Genomic DNA, 20,160 nt, shown 5'->3' with positions numbered 1-20,160 from the left:
TAAAAATGATATGAAGTACTTGTATTACTTAAATTAGGTATGAAAAAAGAATATTGATTTTAAATATTCAAATATGAAATTTTTTCATAAACAACATTTCAAGCTTTAGATTAGCTAGCTCAATGACCAGTTGAAAATTCGCGTCTTTAAAAATAAAACATAAAAACTAGCTGAAAATTCTCTCTCTCTTCTTACCTTTTTTTTTTTTTTTTTTTTTTTTTTTTTTTTTTTTTTTTTTGACAAGCTAGTTGAAAATTCTTACTTGCACCCGATGTATCAAGGGTGGGTTGCCCTAATATTATGTATTTCTTTTGCTTATATGATGATTTTGTTCATTTAAAAAACATCAAATGAAAAAAAAAAACCCTTAAGCGCACCTATTTATGTACACTAGGTTGGATATTAATATTTTTTATGGTATATTTTTATATCCATATGTGGATGTAATTTAATTAATTAATGCCTATTCTTGACAATTCTTCACATAATCACATTAATTGCCAAGTAATAATGCATGAAATAATTGTGGTATTAATTAACAAACTAGTTCAAATTAGTAGTAAACTTAATCAAATAATCACGCGGTTTAAAAGGACAAAGGTTGATCCGACATACATAATTAAACAAGAGATACGTGCTTGAATTACAATATTTGACTAGTTTACTTTGGTTGGTTAAATATTTCCTTATTTTATTTTGGCTTCATTCAAATTGCTTAAACTTGCAAGACTTAAACTCTTATGATTTGATAATCATACCTGTATTTAATTGAAAGTCTAATCTTAATTACGATAACTAGAAATTAATTAAGAATACCATTTGACTTTTTTCATTGGTGACGCAAAAGAAAATGTCATGAAAACATGCTTCATATTTTGTTACCTTATGTTTTAAGATATTGTATTCTAGTCTTGAGCTTGAAATCTGTCATCATTTTTTTAATAAACTTATTTTTGTATCTTCCATTATAATTGGGAATCATTATTAACCTAATACGAAGTATGTAGTATATTATATATTATGAAAATGTTATTTGATTAAATTATTCGTTTATGTTAGAGTGTAAGACCATAATAGTTTAAGATATTGTCAAAAAAAAGAGAGAAAAAAGGGGTAAACCGTATTCCACATATGTTCCCACCAATGTATTATGCTCTCAAGAAATGGAGTACACAAGGGTGTACGGGAGAAAATAATTCTCTTTCAAACAATTAAGTATCGATAAAATTTTATGGTCATATTTTGCTATTGGCAACCCTAAAGTAATTACTAAATTTGTGTTAAAATTATAATTACGATATCATCACATATTACTAGCAATAATTATAATTAATGATTAATATAAAATTTACATTTATAAAAAATTGACAATATTAATTAGATGATAAAAATGAAATAAAATTATTCACGGAATATTTCTTCTACGATAGCTACCATAAAAGCTGGTAAAGAAGTTGATCCAACTTAACTAAGACTCTTGTATGTATTTACATCAGTATTGGTAAGGATTAGGGAGCATCCCAAACCCGTCAACTTGGACTCAGGTATCGAGTACTCGAGTACACTAATAACTCAGAGTCTAGTAAGCTCTAGATCCGATTTACCTATAATAATAACAATTCTCTCTCCTATCTACATTCACACACATGTGAACTTAAGGAGCCAAAAACAATGAAAATTTGGCATGAATAGTCGATAGACATGTTTTGCCAACCGCATGAAGATTGTTCCCAAACTATGAAACTTATAAAATGGTAAGCACCGGCTTTTCCTTACCTTTATTATCCGTCAAAAACCAAATCTATAAACTATGATGAAAACTTTGAAGATGTGAGCACTAACATGAACATGATGGTAAAACACTAAGAAAAAGAAGTTTATAAAAACTTATTACAAGTGGTATTGTCAACGATTAATACGCCGTCTGTACAGTCTATTTAGACGGCAAATACATGTGATACGGCATGGTACAACGACATGTTATTACTCTGCCGCGTGTCGGCATAACGTGCCACCTAATCGATATTAATTAGGTTGATTAATTAATTAATTAATCTTACTCCTATTAATTATGTCAAGAGTCAACTCTTGGTTCTCAGTTTGACTAATGGGTTGTTCTTGTTTACATTAACACTCTAATGATGTGAAAAGACGGTGTTACCCTTTGCCGATGTATAATGAGAATTGATTTGGTGACATGGGGATGGGTAGTTTTGTAATTTTAGACCTGTATTAATTGAATTTTGGCTCCTATCTTCTGTAACAGGAAGTCTCATGTCACATACTATATTATAAACCTTTTATAACCACCTCTTTTTAGCAAACTCTTTAAAAACTCAAACCAACTTCTTTTGCACTTCATCATATCTTTTCCAGGCTAACTCAAACCACAACAACTTTCATGGGACTTCATACAACTACAAGGATTCCAATCCTAGTCTTCATCATCTTTCTCTCTTTCCATCTTTCGAGTTGCCGGCGAATACTGAAGGATCAGAGCAATGAACAACCACAGACGCAGCAGCCAAGCTCTGAAGCTTCATGGCAGTTCCTTACAAATGCTCCCAAGGGATCCAACAGCAACGAACAGGTTTATTGGGATTCATTTCGAACCGTTCCAGGCGGTCCGAATCCCCTCCATAATTGATCAGCTCTAGCTATAACAAGAAGTTAGCTGTTTAGATATACTTTTTTTTTTTTTTTTCCGTCTCTTATTTCATAGATAGTTCAGTAGCATGGATTTTGTTTTATTCTTTATTTCTGTATACATCCATATACATAGTGTATTGTATTTATTACAAGCTTATACTGTACTACATTAAAAGGATTTTGGATTTTTTGTATCCTACAGAAATCTGCTGCAAAGTTGTCCTGTGTATAAATTTCTCTATATTTATATTTTAATTTAATTTTTCAAATCAATCATTTATAGCTCAAAAAAGTTATGAGAATACATTTATAATAAAATATCTGTTGTTTTTTTCCTTATGATTTACCAATTCCTTTTAGAATATAATTTTAATGAGGGAATGGGGAGAGGAAGTGGAGGTGCTGATAATGTAATAGTGACAAATATAATACTAAAATATTTATATGTAGGATGATGAAGGTACAAGAGATGGACAACTTTAGTGAGTTCTTTACATTATAAAAAAAATTTTAAAAATTAAAAAATTGGAGGTAGTGTGCAGAAAGTCAGGTTTTTAAGCACACCAACATGATATATAACTGAATTTTTCAGTTAATGATCAAGGGAGAGGGGCCGCCTTTTAGTATACCAACATTTCCTGCATTCAATAACATAGTTGGCAAAACCGTTGAAGCATTACTATATTACTTTAAAAGCGGCCTGGTTCTGGACCGTATGTGGGGAATCCTCAGACCGGTTTTTGTCTACGGTTTTGAGTGGGGGGTGGGAGGGGAGGGGGGGTGTTCTGGGGGATAGGAAATGGAGATCCCTCTTCCAAGAGCCCGGGGGGAGTAAGACTTGACCTCAAAGTCACAAGTTCAACTACGTACCGTAGTCAGTAGAAGCGTTACTGTCTAACCTCTAGTTGCAGGGTCTAGCATATTAGCAGAAAAATAAAAGGATGACTCAGTGATATAGACATCTTTAAGACATAAATGGTTTCTTTTCATTTATTGGTACATGTAAATATATGTAGGCTCAATTTACAAAATTTTCAAAAGTAAAAGATATAGTATAAAACTATAAATGGATGTAATCAAAGTTTGCACATTGAATTAGTCATATACTATTATACTCAATAAAGATAACTAAAAAAAAAGATAAAAAGAGGGAATAAAAGAAAAGTCGCTAAGATCTAATTGTCTAAGGCTGAGTATTTTTTATGAATGGAAATCACTGCGTTATACTCCGTAAACTTACAATTAAATTCTTTTCCTAGTTTCAAACAAACAGTAAACCAGATTGTGACTGAAAAGATAGCCATTTAATCAAATAGTGTAACAGGACAAGGACCCCAGTTTAAAAAGCCTAATTCCTGTGTATTATACCCACCAAAGACAGCAACTTATTTCATATTCCCTTTTTTCCAATTACGAAACTTCAAAAGAGACTGATTAGAATGTACTTAACTATTATTCACCGGGTATCTTTCCAAATTCGGCAATGAAGTAGGTTAAACATCATCACTCTAATGAAGAAAAAACCTGCAAAAATTCAACACGTAGCTATTCAGAGCCAACCAATCACGAATATGAAGCTCCAGATAATAAGTCAGTAGTCATTTAAGCAAAAGATAAGATTTCCAGCTTACGTAGGCCAGAGAGACACATCAGAATGAGGAAAATATTTTTTCAAATCTTCGAATCATACTGAAAAGACACAAGTGAAAGTGTCAAAATGTGGGCTATGGAGAACCGCCTGAAGCCATGAACACTAGAGAAAAATATATAAATAAATAAAAGAACTGGTTTCAAGTGAATATATTGATAACTGATCAGATATATGAAGTTGCCATTACCAGAATTAGTATGCCTTCATCTATAATCAGAATGCACATTCAGCTGCCCTACATGAGTTCAGTGCCAACTGGGTCCACGAGAAAATGGAAAGAAAGAGTATTCTGGCTGATTGGCAGCAATTTTGATTCCCACAACTGCTAATCCATAGTTTGCAACAAAAAAAAAATGGTGATAAGTTACTGCACTGTACTATAATAACCTGTCATTGTTGAACAAAGTTTAATGTAGAAGTAGAAGAAAATACTGAAAGTCATAATATCTGCTTAATTCTAGTATCATGCTTAGCTAATTTTCACTTTTTTTTACTACTATTTTTAGAAAATTAAAACCATCACGTAAATCATCATAGAGTAGGTCCATTTGGCCATCAATAAGATTATAAGGGAATCCTAAGGTTAGCAAGAAAGAATTCAAACAAAACAGAACATCTTCATGAAAAATTGATCTTCTGAAAGTGTCTGGCTTTCACTTCACTAGAATGGAGGAAGCCATCTTACAAACTGATTAACACAAAGAGTTCCACAGAGATCAACTTGGAAGACTACATTCCACCAGTCAGATATTTGCATACTAAACAATATTGATTATTGATAAATAGTCTTACATGTTTATACTCTGAACTCTCCATAAAGATCCTCTGAGCTTCAACTGCAAAATAACATCAAAAGTCAGCTCCAACATTAATAATTCAGAATAACATAACCCGTGGAGAAAACTCACCAGAGCGGAATCGTATCACTATTGCATGAGTGTAGTCTTTGCTTTCAGAATTAAAATTACTACCTGAGAAAAAAAGCTGAAAGGTAAGCAAGCACATAAAAAATTACTATATATGTTTGTGAGTTTGTAAAAGAGAGAGTCTATATCTGATATCAAGGAAGCATTTCCTGTTGAAAATCTTTGGTATATTGGATTCCAGAAAAAGATTCCATGTTCCCTCAGAGGAATGCATTAGGTTTGAAGTATACCTTGAGTAGACTGGACGATCAAGGAGGGAAATTCAAAGGCCAAGTTTGCAAGAGAAGTCAACACATCTTCTGCTGGTCCATCTAAGGCACTCTCATGAAACTTAATCAGAATCACAAACTCCACTCCGGAATTAAACTCCTGTTACCCAGGACGATATAAGTCAGTTTAGTGACCATCTTGAAGATAAGAGCAAGTCTTAGGAGAGAATGTTACAGACTCAGATTTGCCTAGTCTATTAAAAAAATAATAATAAAATAAAAAATAAAAACCCCAAGGACCAAGGTAATGTCATTTCTACTATATCCTATTTTTTTGAAAAAAAGTTAAAGAGGAGTAATGATCATTAGTAGTTGTTCATTTTTTATTTCTCTATCCTATTTCATCACCTACTATGAAGTGATTTTACTCCTTCTCCTTCACGTTTCCTCTTTCATCTTAACGATCTTTCTATTGATACAACCTGCATGAGTCATATGACTATGCACTAGTTTATTTTGATACATCAAAAAGTTATTCCCCTAGAAATTGCAACAAGTCACCCCTACAGTAGCATAAAAGATTTTGCCAAACTCAAATAGCCATCAAGACTATCAATCACATAAGATTGTTGAATCAGAGTTGGCTTTATGTATCCTTCTAAGCCACAATAGTCAATCTAAACAACTTCAATTATCAAAATATAAAGAAGGGAATTAACATCAGAGACCAGTATTTCAAACTGGTGCATTACTTATATAGCCAACTAATAGTAGGTGGCACAAAATTCCAACCTCTCCTTTCCGAAAAATGGCCAGGATATCATCTTCTACTTCAGCTTCAAAATCCACATATAGCAAATCCTGTAAAAATGTAACAATAACTTTTAAGTAGCAGTAAATACCTCAGTAAATCTAACCAGAAGTAAAAGGACAGCTTAAATAAAGTTAAGGTAAGTTGGAATAAATAAGCTTTGAAATTTACATTGCAGAGCATACATGACAGAAAGGTGTAACATGCTCCTTGAGAACACGCAAATACAAAGGATTCTCATAAAATTTTGCAAGGTCTTCCTTCCTCTGGAAACGCATGAATACACCATGGCTATAATTTTCAGAATTCTGATCTGAGGTCCGTCCTACAGGAATCAATAGTATAACTTCAAGAAGTCATACAACTAGCATAAACCAACTATGATATGTTTCACGTTTATCTATCAACCATATAAAATGAAATTGATGATTTGTCTAGGTAGAATACTGTTTCTTGGGGAGTAAATAAGAAGATGTAGAGGCAAGTTGTAAGCTTCAAACAAGCTAGAAAACAAAATTCAATCTGCTATAAGCTGGTCTATCAGAATGTACTGATTTCCTCATAGGAATGCTATCATATACTTTGGCAAAGCAAGAACAAGGAAATAGAAGCAACTGATCACAGTCCCAATTCATCAGTTGGGATACAAAAAAACCAGAAGGCTAAAAAAATTGATGATAAATTTTTAAAAAATGATTGTGTACACTAAAGCAAATACAACAAAGGCTTAGTTTTAAGATATTTGGGGTACAACTGTCATGAATCATCATAAGGAACCGTCCACAAAAATTGGAAGAGAGAAATAGTGATAAAATGAAACTGGACAAAAAGCAAGAAAAAAACATAGAGAGCAAAAGATGAGGGCAGTACAATAAAGCAGACCCAATTTTTATTATTTAAAAAAAAAAAAAAAAAAAAAAATCAACCATAAGGATAGTTAATTCTGAAACAAAGCACAAACCTGTAAGCATGTAGTCCCTATAATGTTTAAATGTTTATTTACCTAGAGATATTGCCACTATGCCAGCCATATGATACTGAGACGTATAAAGGTTGTCCAACATATCTTTCTCTTGCTCATCAGATAATTCTTCTTTTGCTCTCAGTAAACATAAATGTTCCACAACTTTCCTGCAATAGAAAAATGGAGACACAAAGTCCATAAATTGGAAATAATATCTCTTACGGACCAAGGTTTGCAAACCAAAAGCACACTACTCATTGGTTCAGCCAACACAACTGAAGAAAAGGTTGATTTCTTACAGCTTTTTTCTAGCCCCTAATCTCACTATATTTTTGCCAAATAAAATGACCTATGAATTCGACAAATCTTTTTTGTCAATAACCTCATTTACATTTTCCATATCAGGTTGATCATGATTTTTCTAACATGATAACCTCATTTACATTTTCCATATCAGGTTGATCATGATTTTTCTAACATGTTTTTCGATCTGGACTGACTTTCACACAGCAGACTACATAGTCTATATTTAGCCTTCGCTATATGCCTTGATAGATCAACCCATTATTGAATTGAGTGAGTTGCAAGACATGATGACAAAATGGAAGAATGGAAGCAATTTCAACATATCCAATTTAATGAAAATCATAGCATGCAAGACTTCAACTTGAGTTGCCCTTAATCTTTTAAAAATTGAATACACTTGAAAAGATTTAAGGCAAGGTACATTTGGTTGGACAGGGAGTGATCTTGGAGAAAATGATTTCTGAATTTCCTTACACAGCGATAGGAAATTCAGTAAAAAAATTCTTATCCGAAGAGTGAAAAATGTTTTCCTAAAATTTAAATAAAAGAAAGCCGCGATTTTTTCCAAGAACTCACCCTTCTTTCTCTCAGTCCCTTCACCTCTCATTCTTTTACCTCCTTTACTCCACTGATTTCCTCTTTTATTCTTCCTCGTTTCCTCTAATCAAATCCAGATCAAGTCATCAAATTCTACCAATGCTACTATGCTTGCTCACTCTTTTACACAAAACGGAATAAATATGAAATTTTAGTCACAATCCAAACAAGGGAAAATCTAATTTACCAAAACTAATTTGTCCTGTATAAATTTATTTTTAGGAGAATTACAATTTCTTATCAGAAATTAAGTACATTGCATCAATAAATCAATACATAGCATTTTATACTAGAAAATAATCCAATTTACCATGCAATCACTAAATTAAGATTAATAGAACAACTTTTCTTGAAATTTTAAACTAAGATGACAAGCTAAGAATTAGGGAAACAAACCCACCTTTTTCGTACAACATCATTACTTGAATTCTGTGATGAAGAAGCCAAACAAACACCGCTTTTTCTTCTTCCACCCCAATACTTCATTTCTAGAGCTGAAATTGGAATCAATTTTAACATCAACCCTAATATTTTTACACAAGAATAATTCTCAAATAATAGTTTCAAATTCAAATTCAATATTTGGCCAAGTATTATCAAATGTAGAATTTTATGATCAATTTTATATTCTTAATAAATTGACAGAAATTTTAGATTATGATAGATTATTAATACAAATTAAAGAAATAAATTGCAGGAATAAAGATGAGGAGAGAGAATGTTACTGACAGTAAGAGTTGAGAGAGAAATATGGAAGGGAGAGGCATGGCATTGCAAGAGCGAAGGAGGAGTAACAATGGAGGTTGTGAGCTTGAAGATTAACGAGTGGACTGTAAACTGCCATAGCTTTGGCGCCTTATTAATCCTCCTCATGTTTAGCATTTTGGTCATCTTTTAATATAAAAGGAAAAAAAATCTCTTACATCGTACATTTGGGAGTAGGATGGTCATTAATCGGATCTAGGTCGGGTTTGATTAGGAATTTAGGACCAAACCCAGGTTTATAATGTAGATTTAGGTTTGACCTATTCAAATTTGAATTGGAAGAAGAGGGTTGTATAAATTGGTGAATTTGTTTTGACGAAATGATTAATAAGATTGATAACTAATAGAGTTGATCATAGGTTGAGTCATGTAGGACGATGCATCATGCTCATCCCAAATGCTCATGCTAATTATATTAAAAGTTGTCATACGCTAGACTCATCCACTTAGGTTGATCTTTTAAATATGGTTCATATGGAGCCTTGTATGTACGGATCCAGCTCAAATGTCGAATCATAGTGTACTAGTGAGCTCTCTTAATTGATTTACAATTTTTATAAGTTACTTAGATATAAATGGGCTGAATTGTGGGCTAACTTGTCATGATCACGCTTGATGTCTAGTCAAATTTTGAAAATGATGTCCATACACAATTCATGACCCATTGTTGTGCCACTAATGTTGTGCTGGGCTAGTAGGAGACTCGTGCCAAATCAAACCATTTTCCACTTTCCCATGTATTGCCAACATGAAAATTATTTTCAAATTTTGTATGAGCATAAGAAGTCGTCTTAGTCAATTCTAGCAAATGGAGAGGTGCTAACACGACACGGTATATACATCAAATTTAAACCCCATTTATAAAAATGTTATCACAAGCCCAACTTATCACAACACAAAATCTTAAACACAATCAACAAAGACACGTAGTTTTAAATGACCCGACTCGAGTGTAGCTCTTGACTCTAGAGGAAGTGGAAAGAAAGCTGAGAAATGGCAATTCAAAGTTGCCAAATCTATGCATAGATCCACAAAGCAAAGAAATACTCGTAACAAGTACACTAAGGTAAACAAAGTTGATGCTCGAAAAAGGGCAAGTAAATCCCAAGTACACGTGGACAATTTTGCTGTCTTTTATTGACCTCCTTCACTTTATCCACTACTCCATATCTTACGAGTATTTATTTTTACACACTCCGAATTTTCCGTTATATTGTAATTTTCCAAATTTCCCCTGTTTTTGTTTATTTAGTTTTTCTCTCTCCTCCTACTCAAACAGTCTCACAAATCCAGGAAAAAAAAAAAAACAAAATCATAAATCAATTACAGTAGGAGAGAGAAATCAGCTTGAAGATCTTTCAATGGCGTCGAAGAACAAATCCGACTGGCCTCCTCCTGGTTGGAAGGTCGTTGTCAAGTCCAAAAATGGCCGCAAGGTTAAGGTTTGTTTTTATAATTCTTTTAATTTGTTTTTTCTTTGTTCAATTAGGGTTTTTGATTTGTTATTATTTAGGGTTGTTTTCCCCCTTTTTTGGTTTTTATTGATTGAGTGATTGATAGTTGAAATCAAGTATTTGATGATTTCGAGGAAGTTGTTGAGATTTGATTTACATGCAAGATATCAGAATTTAGCTATGACTGAGTTTGTTAATCAGTTTTATGATTTTTGCATCTTAACTACATGATCTATAGTTTATAGAGCTATATGAAGAAATTCAATAAAGTATTTGATTGTTTGGGAACTTGGAATGAATTTGAGCTAGTTCAGTTCCCGGTTTCAATGATATATTTTTGGAGGATAGTGCGGCGGGCGGGTCGTAAGGTTGAATAAGAGTAATCCGGGCTGTAAATGGACATCAGCTGTCTTTGTAGAGAGAGATTTGAGGTTTTTGCTAGCCACTTGCTGGCTAAGTGGTGGTACCATGTTCGTATCGTTTAGAGCTGTTTGGAAGTCTTGAGGGTAGAAGAGGAAATGTTGGAATGGGTCAATGGTAGAAATCATGGAAATTGATGTTTTGAACCGTTCATGGGTGCTTGTTAAGAAACATGGAGTCCTTGAATTGAATAAAAGTTGGGAAAACAAGCTTGTAAAATGAGAAACAGAAAGAGTATACAAATAAAATTAACAAGGGGTTTAAAAGAGTGGTAATAGGATAAAAAGGAGAGGGAAAAACATGTGAGTAAGAAGTATATTAGGTTAATTTTAAAACCAAGTTTGTGAAAATTACTAATTTCCACTTGTTTAGTGATTCAATGTGAAAAATCTAGTATTCATATGTAAATAGTTTGCACAATTGTCTTTTTATGTGGTTTCTAATTGCCAAAACATGTTACAGAGTACCAAAATTTCATATTTGTTTTATATCTCTTTAACATATGAGCTATTCAATCTGTTAATAAAAAGTATGGTAAACTACGGCCAATACAGCTAGAAGTTTTCAAGTGAGCACACCTCCTTTGCTTATCTTTTGTTTCTTTTCCTCTGAGTAATAAAAGTCGCTGGAAATTTTTTGAAATATATGTATGTTTGCTCGCATACTTATTATTTGTCATTCAATCTAAGTTCTCAAATTCACTGTAGGCAGTTCTCTTTCCATTAAGGCTGTAAAAGACACAATAACTTTGCATTAATTATATTTATTGTGAAGCATGTTACTGCAATCAAGCGTGCACGAATATTAGTAATTCAAATCAAAGACACAAAAGTTTCTGATTTCATAGTTATATATATTGTGTATGTGTTAATGTTGACCTACTACACTTTGCTAAGGTTAGTCATGTTGTCTGAAATACAGTACTTCATTAATTCAAAGACTCGTCAAAAGTTCTATTCAAAACCGTCTTTGCTTCGATACATTAGAGATGGATGTGTCAGCAATGAAAAGCCTCAGCCTGTTATTGAGCACGCTAATAAGAAATCTGGAGAGTTACAAATGCAGGTGAGTTTCATAATCATCAGTTTCATGTGTGCTTTTGCCTTTGCACTGTGTTTAATTGATTGATGTCATGTTTAGCGTGTTGAAGAAAATGATTTCGACTGGTTACCCACCGGTTGGGACTTAGAAAGGAGAATCCGGAAGAGTGGTGTCAGAGAAGGAACCGAGTATAAGGTACTATACTTGTTATTATAGAAGCTGAATCTAAAGTTTGTTTCTTTTGTTAATCAGCAGTGATTTATAGATTTGTCTTCAGAAAATTTGTGTTCTGGATTCTGGAAACTTAATGCATGTATAGGAATCCTATGATAAGATATCCTACGATATGCCATGATTATTCGTATGTTGGATATGAAAGAATCTAGAATTGTATTCTCATGCTCTTATGATTGCTCTTATGTTGATGCTTCTATGGCTGTGCAGCTGAAACTACCTGCTATGTTGGAAGTGTGTCCTCTCCAGTTTTACAAAACCTTTTTCTTCCTCTCTTTTAAAATTAACAAATCTTCCATATGTATATAAGTACTGTACCTATTATTTAAGATTCTAAAGTGATGAAGCTATGTGGCTTTTTTTGAACTTTCAACTTTATTACTCGTCACTTTTCTGCATCTTGCCTCTTAAAACTATTAAGTGTGGAAAGTCGATGGAGACACCCTTCATCAGTATCTAACAGGTTCTTATACCTATATTGATGACTACTTGTTGAGAGGTTTCCACACCTGTAATAAAATTAAATACGGACCTTTTACTCTTTGCCTGGCTCTTGCTTGAAGGGGTTGTTTGATGCTGAGTTACTTATTAGTGATATGTAAATCAAGAAAACTAGAAGAGGACTGATATAGTTTTGGTTAGCTTTTCATCTTTTAAGTCACGGGAAACTTATTGACCTTTAAAGCTCTTTACAGTGTTATATCGACCCTTCAACTGGATCAACATTTTATTCAAAGCCGGAGGTATTGCGATATCTTAAAAGTAAACAATGCATTGGTGGAACATCTAAACAGAAGGACAGAAAAAGGAGCAGGCACTCTTCCAACAAGGTTTGTTTCATTTGATATTGCGTATTATGACGTATTGCAGCTTTATTATTGTGTTACAATCCGAATAACTGTCATTGCATGCATTCCCTATGTAAAAACAAATTTTAAGGACCTTGAATAAAAAAAATTAAGAAATGTATGAAAGTTGCAGGGCAACTTGCTATATAAATTCTTTCTCCCATGTTTCAGTCTTGCAATGTTATTTGAATTTGTTGTGGTATACTATATTGTAGCTTTACTATTGTGTAGGACTTTGGGTTCCATGTGTTCTGTAGTACCATAAATTTGATTAGGAATTTGGATTGAAAATGTGTGTATCTGCCAGAAAACATGCTATATATCTTCTTTTCTCCCCATAAACAACTCTCCAGAGCCTCTTAGGTTTTATGTGGCTCTTCAAAGGATATAGCTGTTTTTTTAAAAATGTCGAATTTTTGCTTTGAAATCACGGTTATTATGGAGTAATGTATGCATATTTAAATCTTTAAAAAGCGCCTTTTGTACTCTGTGTGCTAAGAAACATTCAACTGTGCTTTGCCTCAGAGGTACTTACATAAATGCATTATCTTTGTAGAGGTCAGTTGATCCAGTAAGTGCTCGCAAATCCAATTTGGAGCCAAAGGTGTCGCAGATTTCAAAAACACGTATTCGGAAGAGTCTTTCTTCAGGAAATCTAAAGGTTTGCCTTGCTTGCATTTATTTTGGGGCATCTGCCTGCAACTGTTATGGTTTGTGAGCATTTTTTAACTATTCCATAGCTGTGTTCTTGGATAATTTTATAGGTTGTAACAGAGAGAACTGTGGATGAAGATTTGCCGTCTGGATGGATAAAGGAAACGAGAATCAAGATGCTTGGAAATAAAGTAGTCAGGAGAGATCCGGTAAATAGATTCCCTTTTGACTTCAAAGGCATTTGCCTGGGGATGTATAAATCAATGTGATATATACCATCCTTATTCAACTCATTATTTATAACACATGTTATTCAAATTATGTTTCTTGTGAACTGTTAATTTCTAATGAAATTGCCTGGGGATGTATTGAAATTGTTGCAGTTCTTATATGATCCTGCCAGTAGACTGGTCTTCCGCTCCAAGTTAGAAGTTTTACGTTATGTGGAGACTGGAGAGATTAGCAGGCATGCATATCAGAGGAAAACTGGAAGCATTGTTGGAGAAGATTCTGCAAATGGAAAGACATCTGTAAGTCTCCTCTGATATTGCCGATATTACTGCAACTTCCTTTCTGCTGTTTTAAATAAATGTTTGCTGTCCTTTATACTTTTACCTCCTCTCCCTCCCCCCCAAAAAGAAAGGTTCTTGAATGCGTGGCTCATTTGTTATTAAGGAATTAGGAGTATGAGGTTGCCGATGTCCATATGATAGTTGTTTCTTCATGTTGTGTGTCACTTGCATCTGACTTCTTGGATATTTTTGTGTCATACTTGATGGCACTGTCAGTAATGTTATGCATTTGTACTGAGATTTGTTGTTTTGAAATCATCACTTGAAGCTCACTGTCCATTACCTGCGCAGATCATGGAAAAAGGTTTAGAACCAGAATACACATACATACATGTACATGCTTTCTCTCTAACACACAACCACCTCCACTAGTTCTCTGAAAGATCATATTTAGCAATTTCTCATCCCAGTTATTTTATTTATTTATTTATTTATTTTCCATTTCTGCTAATCTGAACATTTTGGAATCTGACTAAACTTTTGAAAGTATTTTTACTGATCTTGTATTAACTCTACCTGTTTGAATTTATTACGAGAGAAACAGTTTTTTTTTTTTTTTTTGAAACAGAGAAACTAGTTTTAACATAAGTGGTAAGGTATTGATTTGGCACATGTTTATTACATTATCAATGAAGTTTCTCTCAGAGCCCTTTGTCCTTGTTTTGATATTGTAAAATTTACAATGCATCCAACATCTTTCATTCTCACTATACCCATTCCACCTCTCCTCCTGACACATACACCAATATTATTCTGATATAAATTAATGCCCACTAGTTTCACCAATTAGTGGAGAGCAATAGAACAAGATTTATCTGCATTGTGCGTTGTTTAGCTAGTGATGATTGGCCATGCACTTTTTAGATCTATGTATGTTGTGAGTCTTAATAACAGACCTAGTCAGATTTTTTTTTTTTTTTTTTTTTTTTTCTTTTAAAAAAAAAAATTAGGACACTGGAGATAAGTATAAATCCTTCTGCAGTTACAAAACTTAAACGAATGAGTATATAATAGAGATTACCCAAAGCTAGATGATAACAGTTAAAGCATCTGTTTTGGATTTTTTGAAATTATCCCATTTAAATGCAAAAATTGGCATACGTCACTTGACTTTTCCTGCAGAAATTAATTAATACTGAGATAATGACTTAGTTTAAAAGGCGCAAGGCGCACCAAGGCGCAAATGGTCCTGGCAGTTACGCCTCGCGCCTTTTGTATGCAAGGCGCATGTATTTATATATTTATTTCAAACTATATTTTACTTTGATTGTACTTAATACCAATTAAAAAGATACATAATAAATTAAATAAATGATATATGTAAAGCTAAGATAGTCTGAATTTGAAAAAATGTCCATCACTCTTCAATTTATAACTTAAATCTTAGTTATTTTCCTTGAGGTGCAAAGGTGTGCCTTACCAAAGGCGCTTTGAGGCGCAGGAGGCGCGGGCCTTCCGTAGGTGACTGAGCCTCGCCTAGCTAAAGCCCATTTCCCAGAGCCTGGGAGCGAGGCGCACTTTTTAAAACCAAGGATGATGACTTGATGAGTAACTGGAGATTCACATATGAAATAGGAGACTGAGATGAGTGACTGTAGATTCATACATGATGGAGGCACATCCAGGATGAGGATCATGGATGTCTGAGTTTGCTTGCATTGGTTCATTTAGCAGGATAAGATGTTAGCTTGATGTTATGTTCATTACAGAGGCTAGCTTCTTCATAAGCTCTTACATTTCAATGTTCCACCCCAAACATCTTTTTTCCCTTGTAAATTTCTAATACCCCCACTTCACAAGACTTGGTGGTAACGAAACTTATGGGGAAAAATACCCCAGCTTTGTCAGCTTAATAAGTCACTTTTGAGCTCATTAATATCTGGTGATAATGTATGTTGAATGTTTCACCTTCACTGGAAACAGACTATAAGTCATTCTGGTTATTTTGTATATATGCTGGCTACTTTTGTGGATACTTCCTGTTTCTACTACTATTTAAATTAAAGGAATGAAGAATAATAAGCAAATGTTGAATTACTCAAATAGGATGTCTCCACCTTTTCTTTCACTTTGACCTTATCATCATTTAGATCTGTGACATTCTAAATGTTTTTCTGTGTTGTTTTTTGAATCATGACTAATATTTTAGGCTGTTCAGAAATGGAAGCTTGACAAATAAATAGGCCGAGTAATAATGTTTATCTGAGAGCTTTATGTTCTGATCTGTTTTATATGGGTTTTCAAATTTTCATTGTTCTGACATCTCGATTTGTTGGGGGTTGCTATTATCAGACATCAAGTGAGCTTGAAGAAACGCCAAAGAGGAGGACCAGAAATATGCTCTTTCCCGGTGAATCAAGTAGCAACAGTATCCAAGAACTTCCTGAAGATTCAGGTGATAAAAAAGTTGAAGGCAGGAAAAGCAGAAGGTTATCCTCCAGAGGCAAACCTGCCTCTGCTGGAGCTTCTAGTCTTAAGCAGAGTAAATTGTCACCCATATCACCCAGCAAATCCCAAGAGTTGGTGGCCAAACCATTAATGGAAAAGCTTTCTGGAACCAAAGAATCTGTAAGTGTGACCAAACATGCCCCATCAGAAGTCCAAGATGATGGTTCAGAAGTTTCGACTCTTGAAAAGAGTGAGTCTCCTGCTCCAAGGGACTTATTGCCAGAGGAGAACCAAATACCTCTTGCTGTTCAAGACTGTAGTAATGGGAAAGCTTCAACCAGCAAAAGGAAAACAAGTGCCAGGAAATTGGTGAGTGCGCCTTCCCGATCCTCCAAGCGACTTGCTGGTGTTGAAGCTAAAGTAGTATTCCACTCAATACCCATTGAGCATACTCTTCGGGCCACAAGCAGAAAGCCCTCCAGAACTAAACCCATCCCTAGTTTGGAATCGGTCCCAGATGGGCTACAGGAGAAGTGCCATGATGTTGATAAGCAAAATGTGCTTGTATCTGAAGAAGAAGAGCATCAGACAGTTGTGGCTAATGCAGTTAGTATACTCACAACACACGGGGAACCAACAAACACAATTGATGACTTGCCATCTCAAGAAGAAAAGCATTGTACAATGGATGTTAATTCAGAAACTCTGCTTACAACTGAAGAAGAAACATTGATTAAGATTGATGACTTCACATCTGAAGAACAAAATCATTATCCACTTAATGTTGATTCAGAAAGTGTGCTTGCAGCTGTTCATGAAGAAGCATCAAACCAGATTGACAGGAATATATTAGCAAAAGAAACCCTTCTGGTTGATCTCAGTGATCTGCAGCTGGAGGAGGCTCCACCAGGCTTCTCTGAAAGTATGAAAGTCGAAGTGTCTTCAGCTAAGATACAGCAATCATTTGAGCATCCACCGGTTTCTTTACATGGGAGCAAGGTTGAGAACACCTCTAGTGAGCGACCAATCGTTGAAGAGAAACTGGCCAGCGTTGAGAAAGAAATTGGACGGCCTCAACCTGAATACTGCTTTCCACCACCCTTGTGGTCAGATTCATGCCTGGAATTTGCATTTAAAACTCTTACAGGCGCAATACCATTTGATGATAATTTGGCTATCCAGGATTATATCCAACATCAACTCCGCACTTCAGAAGACAATGATAACAATCAGTGTCTTCCTGATGTATGTGCACCTAGCGTCTGCAAAAGTGACGAAACAAAAAAAGTACCCCAGTTACCTGAAGACGTCAACATCCCAAATTCCAATGGATTTGGCTCGCCAGAAATCAAGCAGGTTAAGAATTAATGGTAATCATAGTTGCTCTGTAGGTGTCTGTTGTAATTTTTTTTTTGTAATATATAGTTACAGTGTATCTTACCCAAAGGTTTCAACTAGGTTAAGTTCTAACCATTTGTAATATCCCTAACCTTGTATTTGTTTATGATGAATCGGAAGAGCAATGAATGCTGCTGATTCACGGCCTGCTATCATTCTAAAAAGATTCTGTTTCATTTCAGATCGATAATGCCTCTGTTTTAACTCGGCATTGCTACAAGTCAAGTCTTTGTATGTATATGGTAGTATGGTACACATCCGATTATGAGGTTCTTCATTGCATTACCATGTCTTAGCTCATGTATGTCGTCATTTTAGTATTACTATTATTTTTGTTGACTAAAATTGTATTGCAGCTGCATCTGTAACATAAATGTTTTATCATCTTCTGCTGCTTCAACTGTTGGATTGAGAATAATATTTTATTTTTATCATTTCCAAAATGTCTTATTATATAGCTGCCTTCTACTGGGTTCTTTATTTTGAGAAGACATTCAGAACAACTGGAAGTACCGAATTACATTCTTAAAAAAAATGCAAATATCTAAGAACAATTTTTCTCAGCCTAATGAGAGTCTCCCCATCCACCATAGCTTTCTTCTTGTGCTGCTACCCTGTGATCGTGAGCCTGGTTATGGATGAACAGAGGATTAACAATATTATTACACCAATAAACTCCTAACAACTCATTCGACATCTTTGATTAGAAGAATTACAGAAGATTGTTTATCACCTTGTGGGTGAAGAAGAGGCTGAGTTTGATCTGTCCGCGAAATTCTTGACCTTTGACGACATTGTATGATGCTGTTGGAACACTGCCTTCTTGTAAGACTGGTTCTAGTGGTATACTTCCGTTACAAAGTTAATGTAGTTAAATTAGTCCTATTGATCTAGAAAGCCTCATAACAATGAGTTATTTGGCGTAAACTAAACCAAAAATCAGACATTTTCGAAACTTACCTAGCTTCTCCAACACAATCATCCTCTGTACCATAATCACTGTCCAAAATTTTTAAGGTAAGATCTGAACCACCAGAATGATTCACATCGAATGTAAATGTTTGATTCCATTCTGGTTCAGATCCTTGTCCTGCATGCATGCATACATCGATAATATTATATAAACTATATATAATAAATGAAAGGTGCGGATGCTAGCTAGTTTAGTTGAATTTTGCCTCCAAGTGTTATCCAAAAGTTTAGATCAAATCTCGTCTACAAATTACAATTGATAAAAGGTTACTCAATTAATCTACATTCTGATCGTTGAATAAATGATGATTTTCTTAAGTCGAAATAAAGATAATTAACCTGTTTATGAAGATCTAGATTACCTGATGCAATTTTGCTATTTTGCTTCCGGCCTCCGTAACTCAGGATCACATAGGGATCCATCTTATCTGCGTATTAGTCCATCGTTAAAAACATACATAAATGAAGAATAGATTTTATGCATAATCACGCGGTATGTGATAGAGATCGATAATCACAACTTACTGAGATAATCAGAATTTTCAAGACCTTTGGCATTTATAAGAACAACTTTAAGTGTTCCTTGAGCCATATTTTTCAGAAGAAATTCAAAGTAAAATAGGCAAAAGAAAAAATATGCATGACAAAATGTTGATTTAATTACTATATAAAATTGGAAATTAATAGTACTACTAATTATAGAAAGTATATTTTCTTAAAAATATTATAATAATAATAATAATAATAATAATAATAATAATAATAATAATAATAATAATAATAATAATAATAATAATAATAATAATAATAATAATAATAATAATAATACTTTTGTCATATTACGTAATAATAATATGTACTTATATTAACTACTTTTATCAAAAACCAACAAGGTTTTGACCTCCGGTTACCGCGGTTGCCTAAAATAAAAAATAAAAAAAAAATCATCACCTTCCCGTTAGCAAGGGAAAGTGGTGGATCACCGGTCAGGGTGATGGTGGTGGTCGTCGCCGGTCAGGGTTGTAGTAATTGTTGTTGCTAGTTAGTGTGGTAGTGGTGGTTGTTGCCGAACAGGGTGCATGGTGGTGCTCATCACTGGTCCGGTTGGTGGTGGTTGTTACTGGTTAGGGTGGTGGTGGTTGTTGCCGATCAGGGTGCATGGTGGTGCTCATCACTCGTCAGGTTGGTGGTGGTTGTTACCGGTTAGGGTGGTGGTGGTTGTTGCCGATCAAGGTGGTAAGGTGTTAGTGATTGGTGCAGTGGCAAGATGGAAGATAATGGTGAAGTACTAAGGGCATGGT

At 34.2% G+C, this 20,160-nt stretch overlaps 3 protein-coding genes across 4 annotated transcripts; 1 reads left to right on the top strand and 2 right to left on the bottom strand.

Moving 5' to 3' along the window:
- Nucleotides 1-3,671: 3,671 nt before the first annotated feature.
- Nucleotides 3,672-8,988, bottom strand: LOC145595203 (stress-response A/B barrel domain-containing protein UP3-like). 2 transcript variants are annotated; one of them, XM_081651585.1, is made up of 11 exons: nt 8,843-8,988; nt 8,514-8,607; nt 7,250-7,377; nt 6,432-6,571; nt 6,228-6,296; nt 5,457-5,595; nt 5,209-5,271; nt 5,093-5,136; nt 4,488-4,625; nt 4,281-4,338; nt 3,672-4,173 (listed from the first exon to the last, which is right to left on the bottom strand). In XM_081651585.1, exons 1-9 carry the CDS (start codon nt 8,955-8,957, stop codon nt 4,536-4,538), a joined length of 882 nt encoding a protein of 293 aa, XP_081507711.1. In that variant the 5' UTR covers nt 8,958-8,988; the 3' UTR covers nt 3,672-4,173; nt 4,281-4,338; nt 4,488-4,535. The 2 variants fall into 2 exon arrangements, with proteins under 2 accessions (XP_081507711.1, XP_081507718.1); XM_081651592.1 differs by having other exon boundaries at nt 4,488-4,622; nt 8,843-8,987.
- A 1,139-nt stretch (nt 8,989-10,127) lies between these two features.
- Nucleotides 10,128-18,321, top strand: LOC145582190 (uncharacterized). Its single transcript, XM_081639195.1, has 8 exons — nt 10,128-10,320; nt 11,674-11,817; nt 11,893-11,988; nt 12,723-12,857; nt 13,432-13,536; nt 13,640-13,738; nt 13,913-14,059; nt 16,394-18,321. Exons 1-8 carry the CDS (start codon nt 10,240-10,242, stop codon nt 17,855-17,857), a joined length of 2,271 nt encoding a protein of 756 aa, XP_081495321.1. The 5' UTR covers nt 10,128-10,239; the 3' UTR covers nt 17,858-18,321.
- A 131-nt stretch (nt 18,322-18,452) lies between these two features.
- Nucleotides 18,453-19,451, bottom strand: LOC145567822 (elicitor-responsive protein 3-like). The gene is made up of 5 exons (XM_081627220.1): nt 19,385-19,451; nt 19,222-19,287; nt 18,848-18,977; nt 18,621-18,735; nt 18,453-18,515 (listed from the first exon to the last, which is right to left on the bottom strand). The coding sequence occupies exons 1-5, from the start codon at nt 19,449-19,451 to the stop codon at nt 18,453-18,455; spliced, it is 441 nt and encodes a 146-aa protein (XP_081483346.1).
- Between the last annotated feature and the right edge of the window lie 709 nt (nt 19,452-20,160).

This window comes from Chenopodium album, chromosome 2 (genome assembly GCF_948465745.1).
Source record: "Chenopodium album chromosome 2, dcCheAlbu1.1, whole genome shotgun sequence".
Lineage (NCBI taxonomy): Eukaryota > Viridiplantae > Streptophyta > Magnoliopsida > Caryophyllales > Amaranthaceae > Chenopodium > Chenopodium album.
The sequence above is the reverse complement of the archived record's forward strand: the minus strand, read 5'-3'. Positions and strand labels throughout refer to the sequence as shown.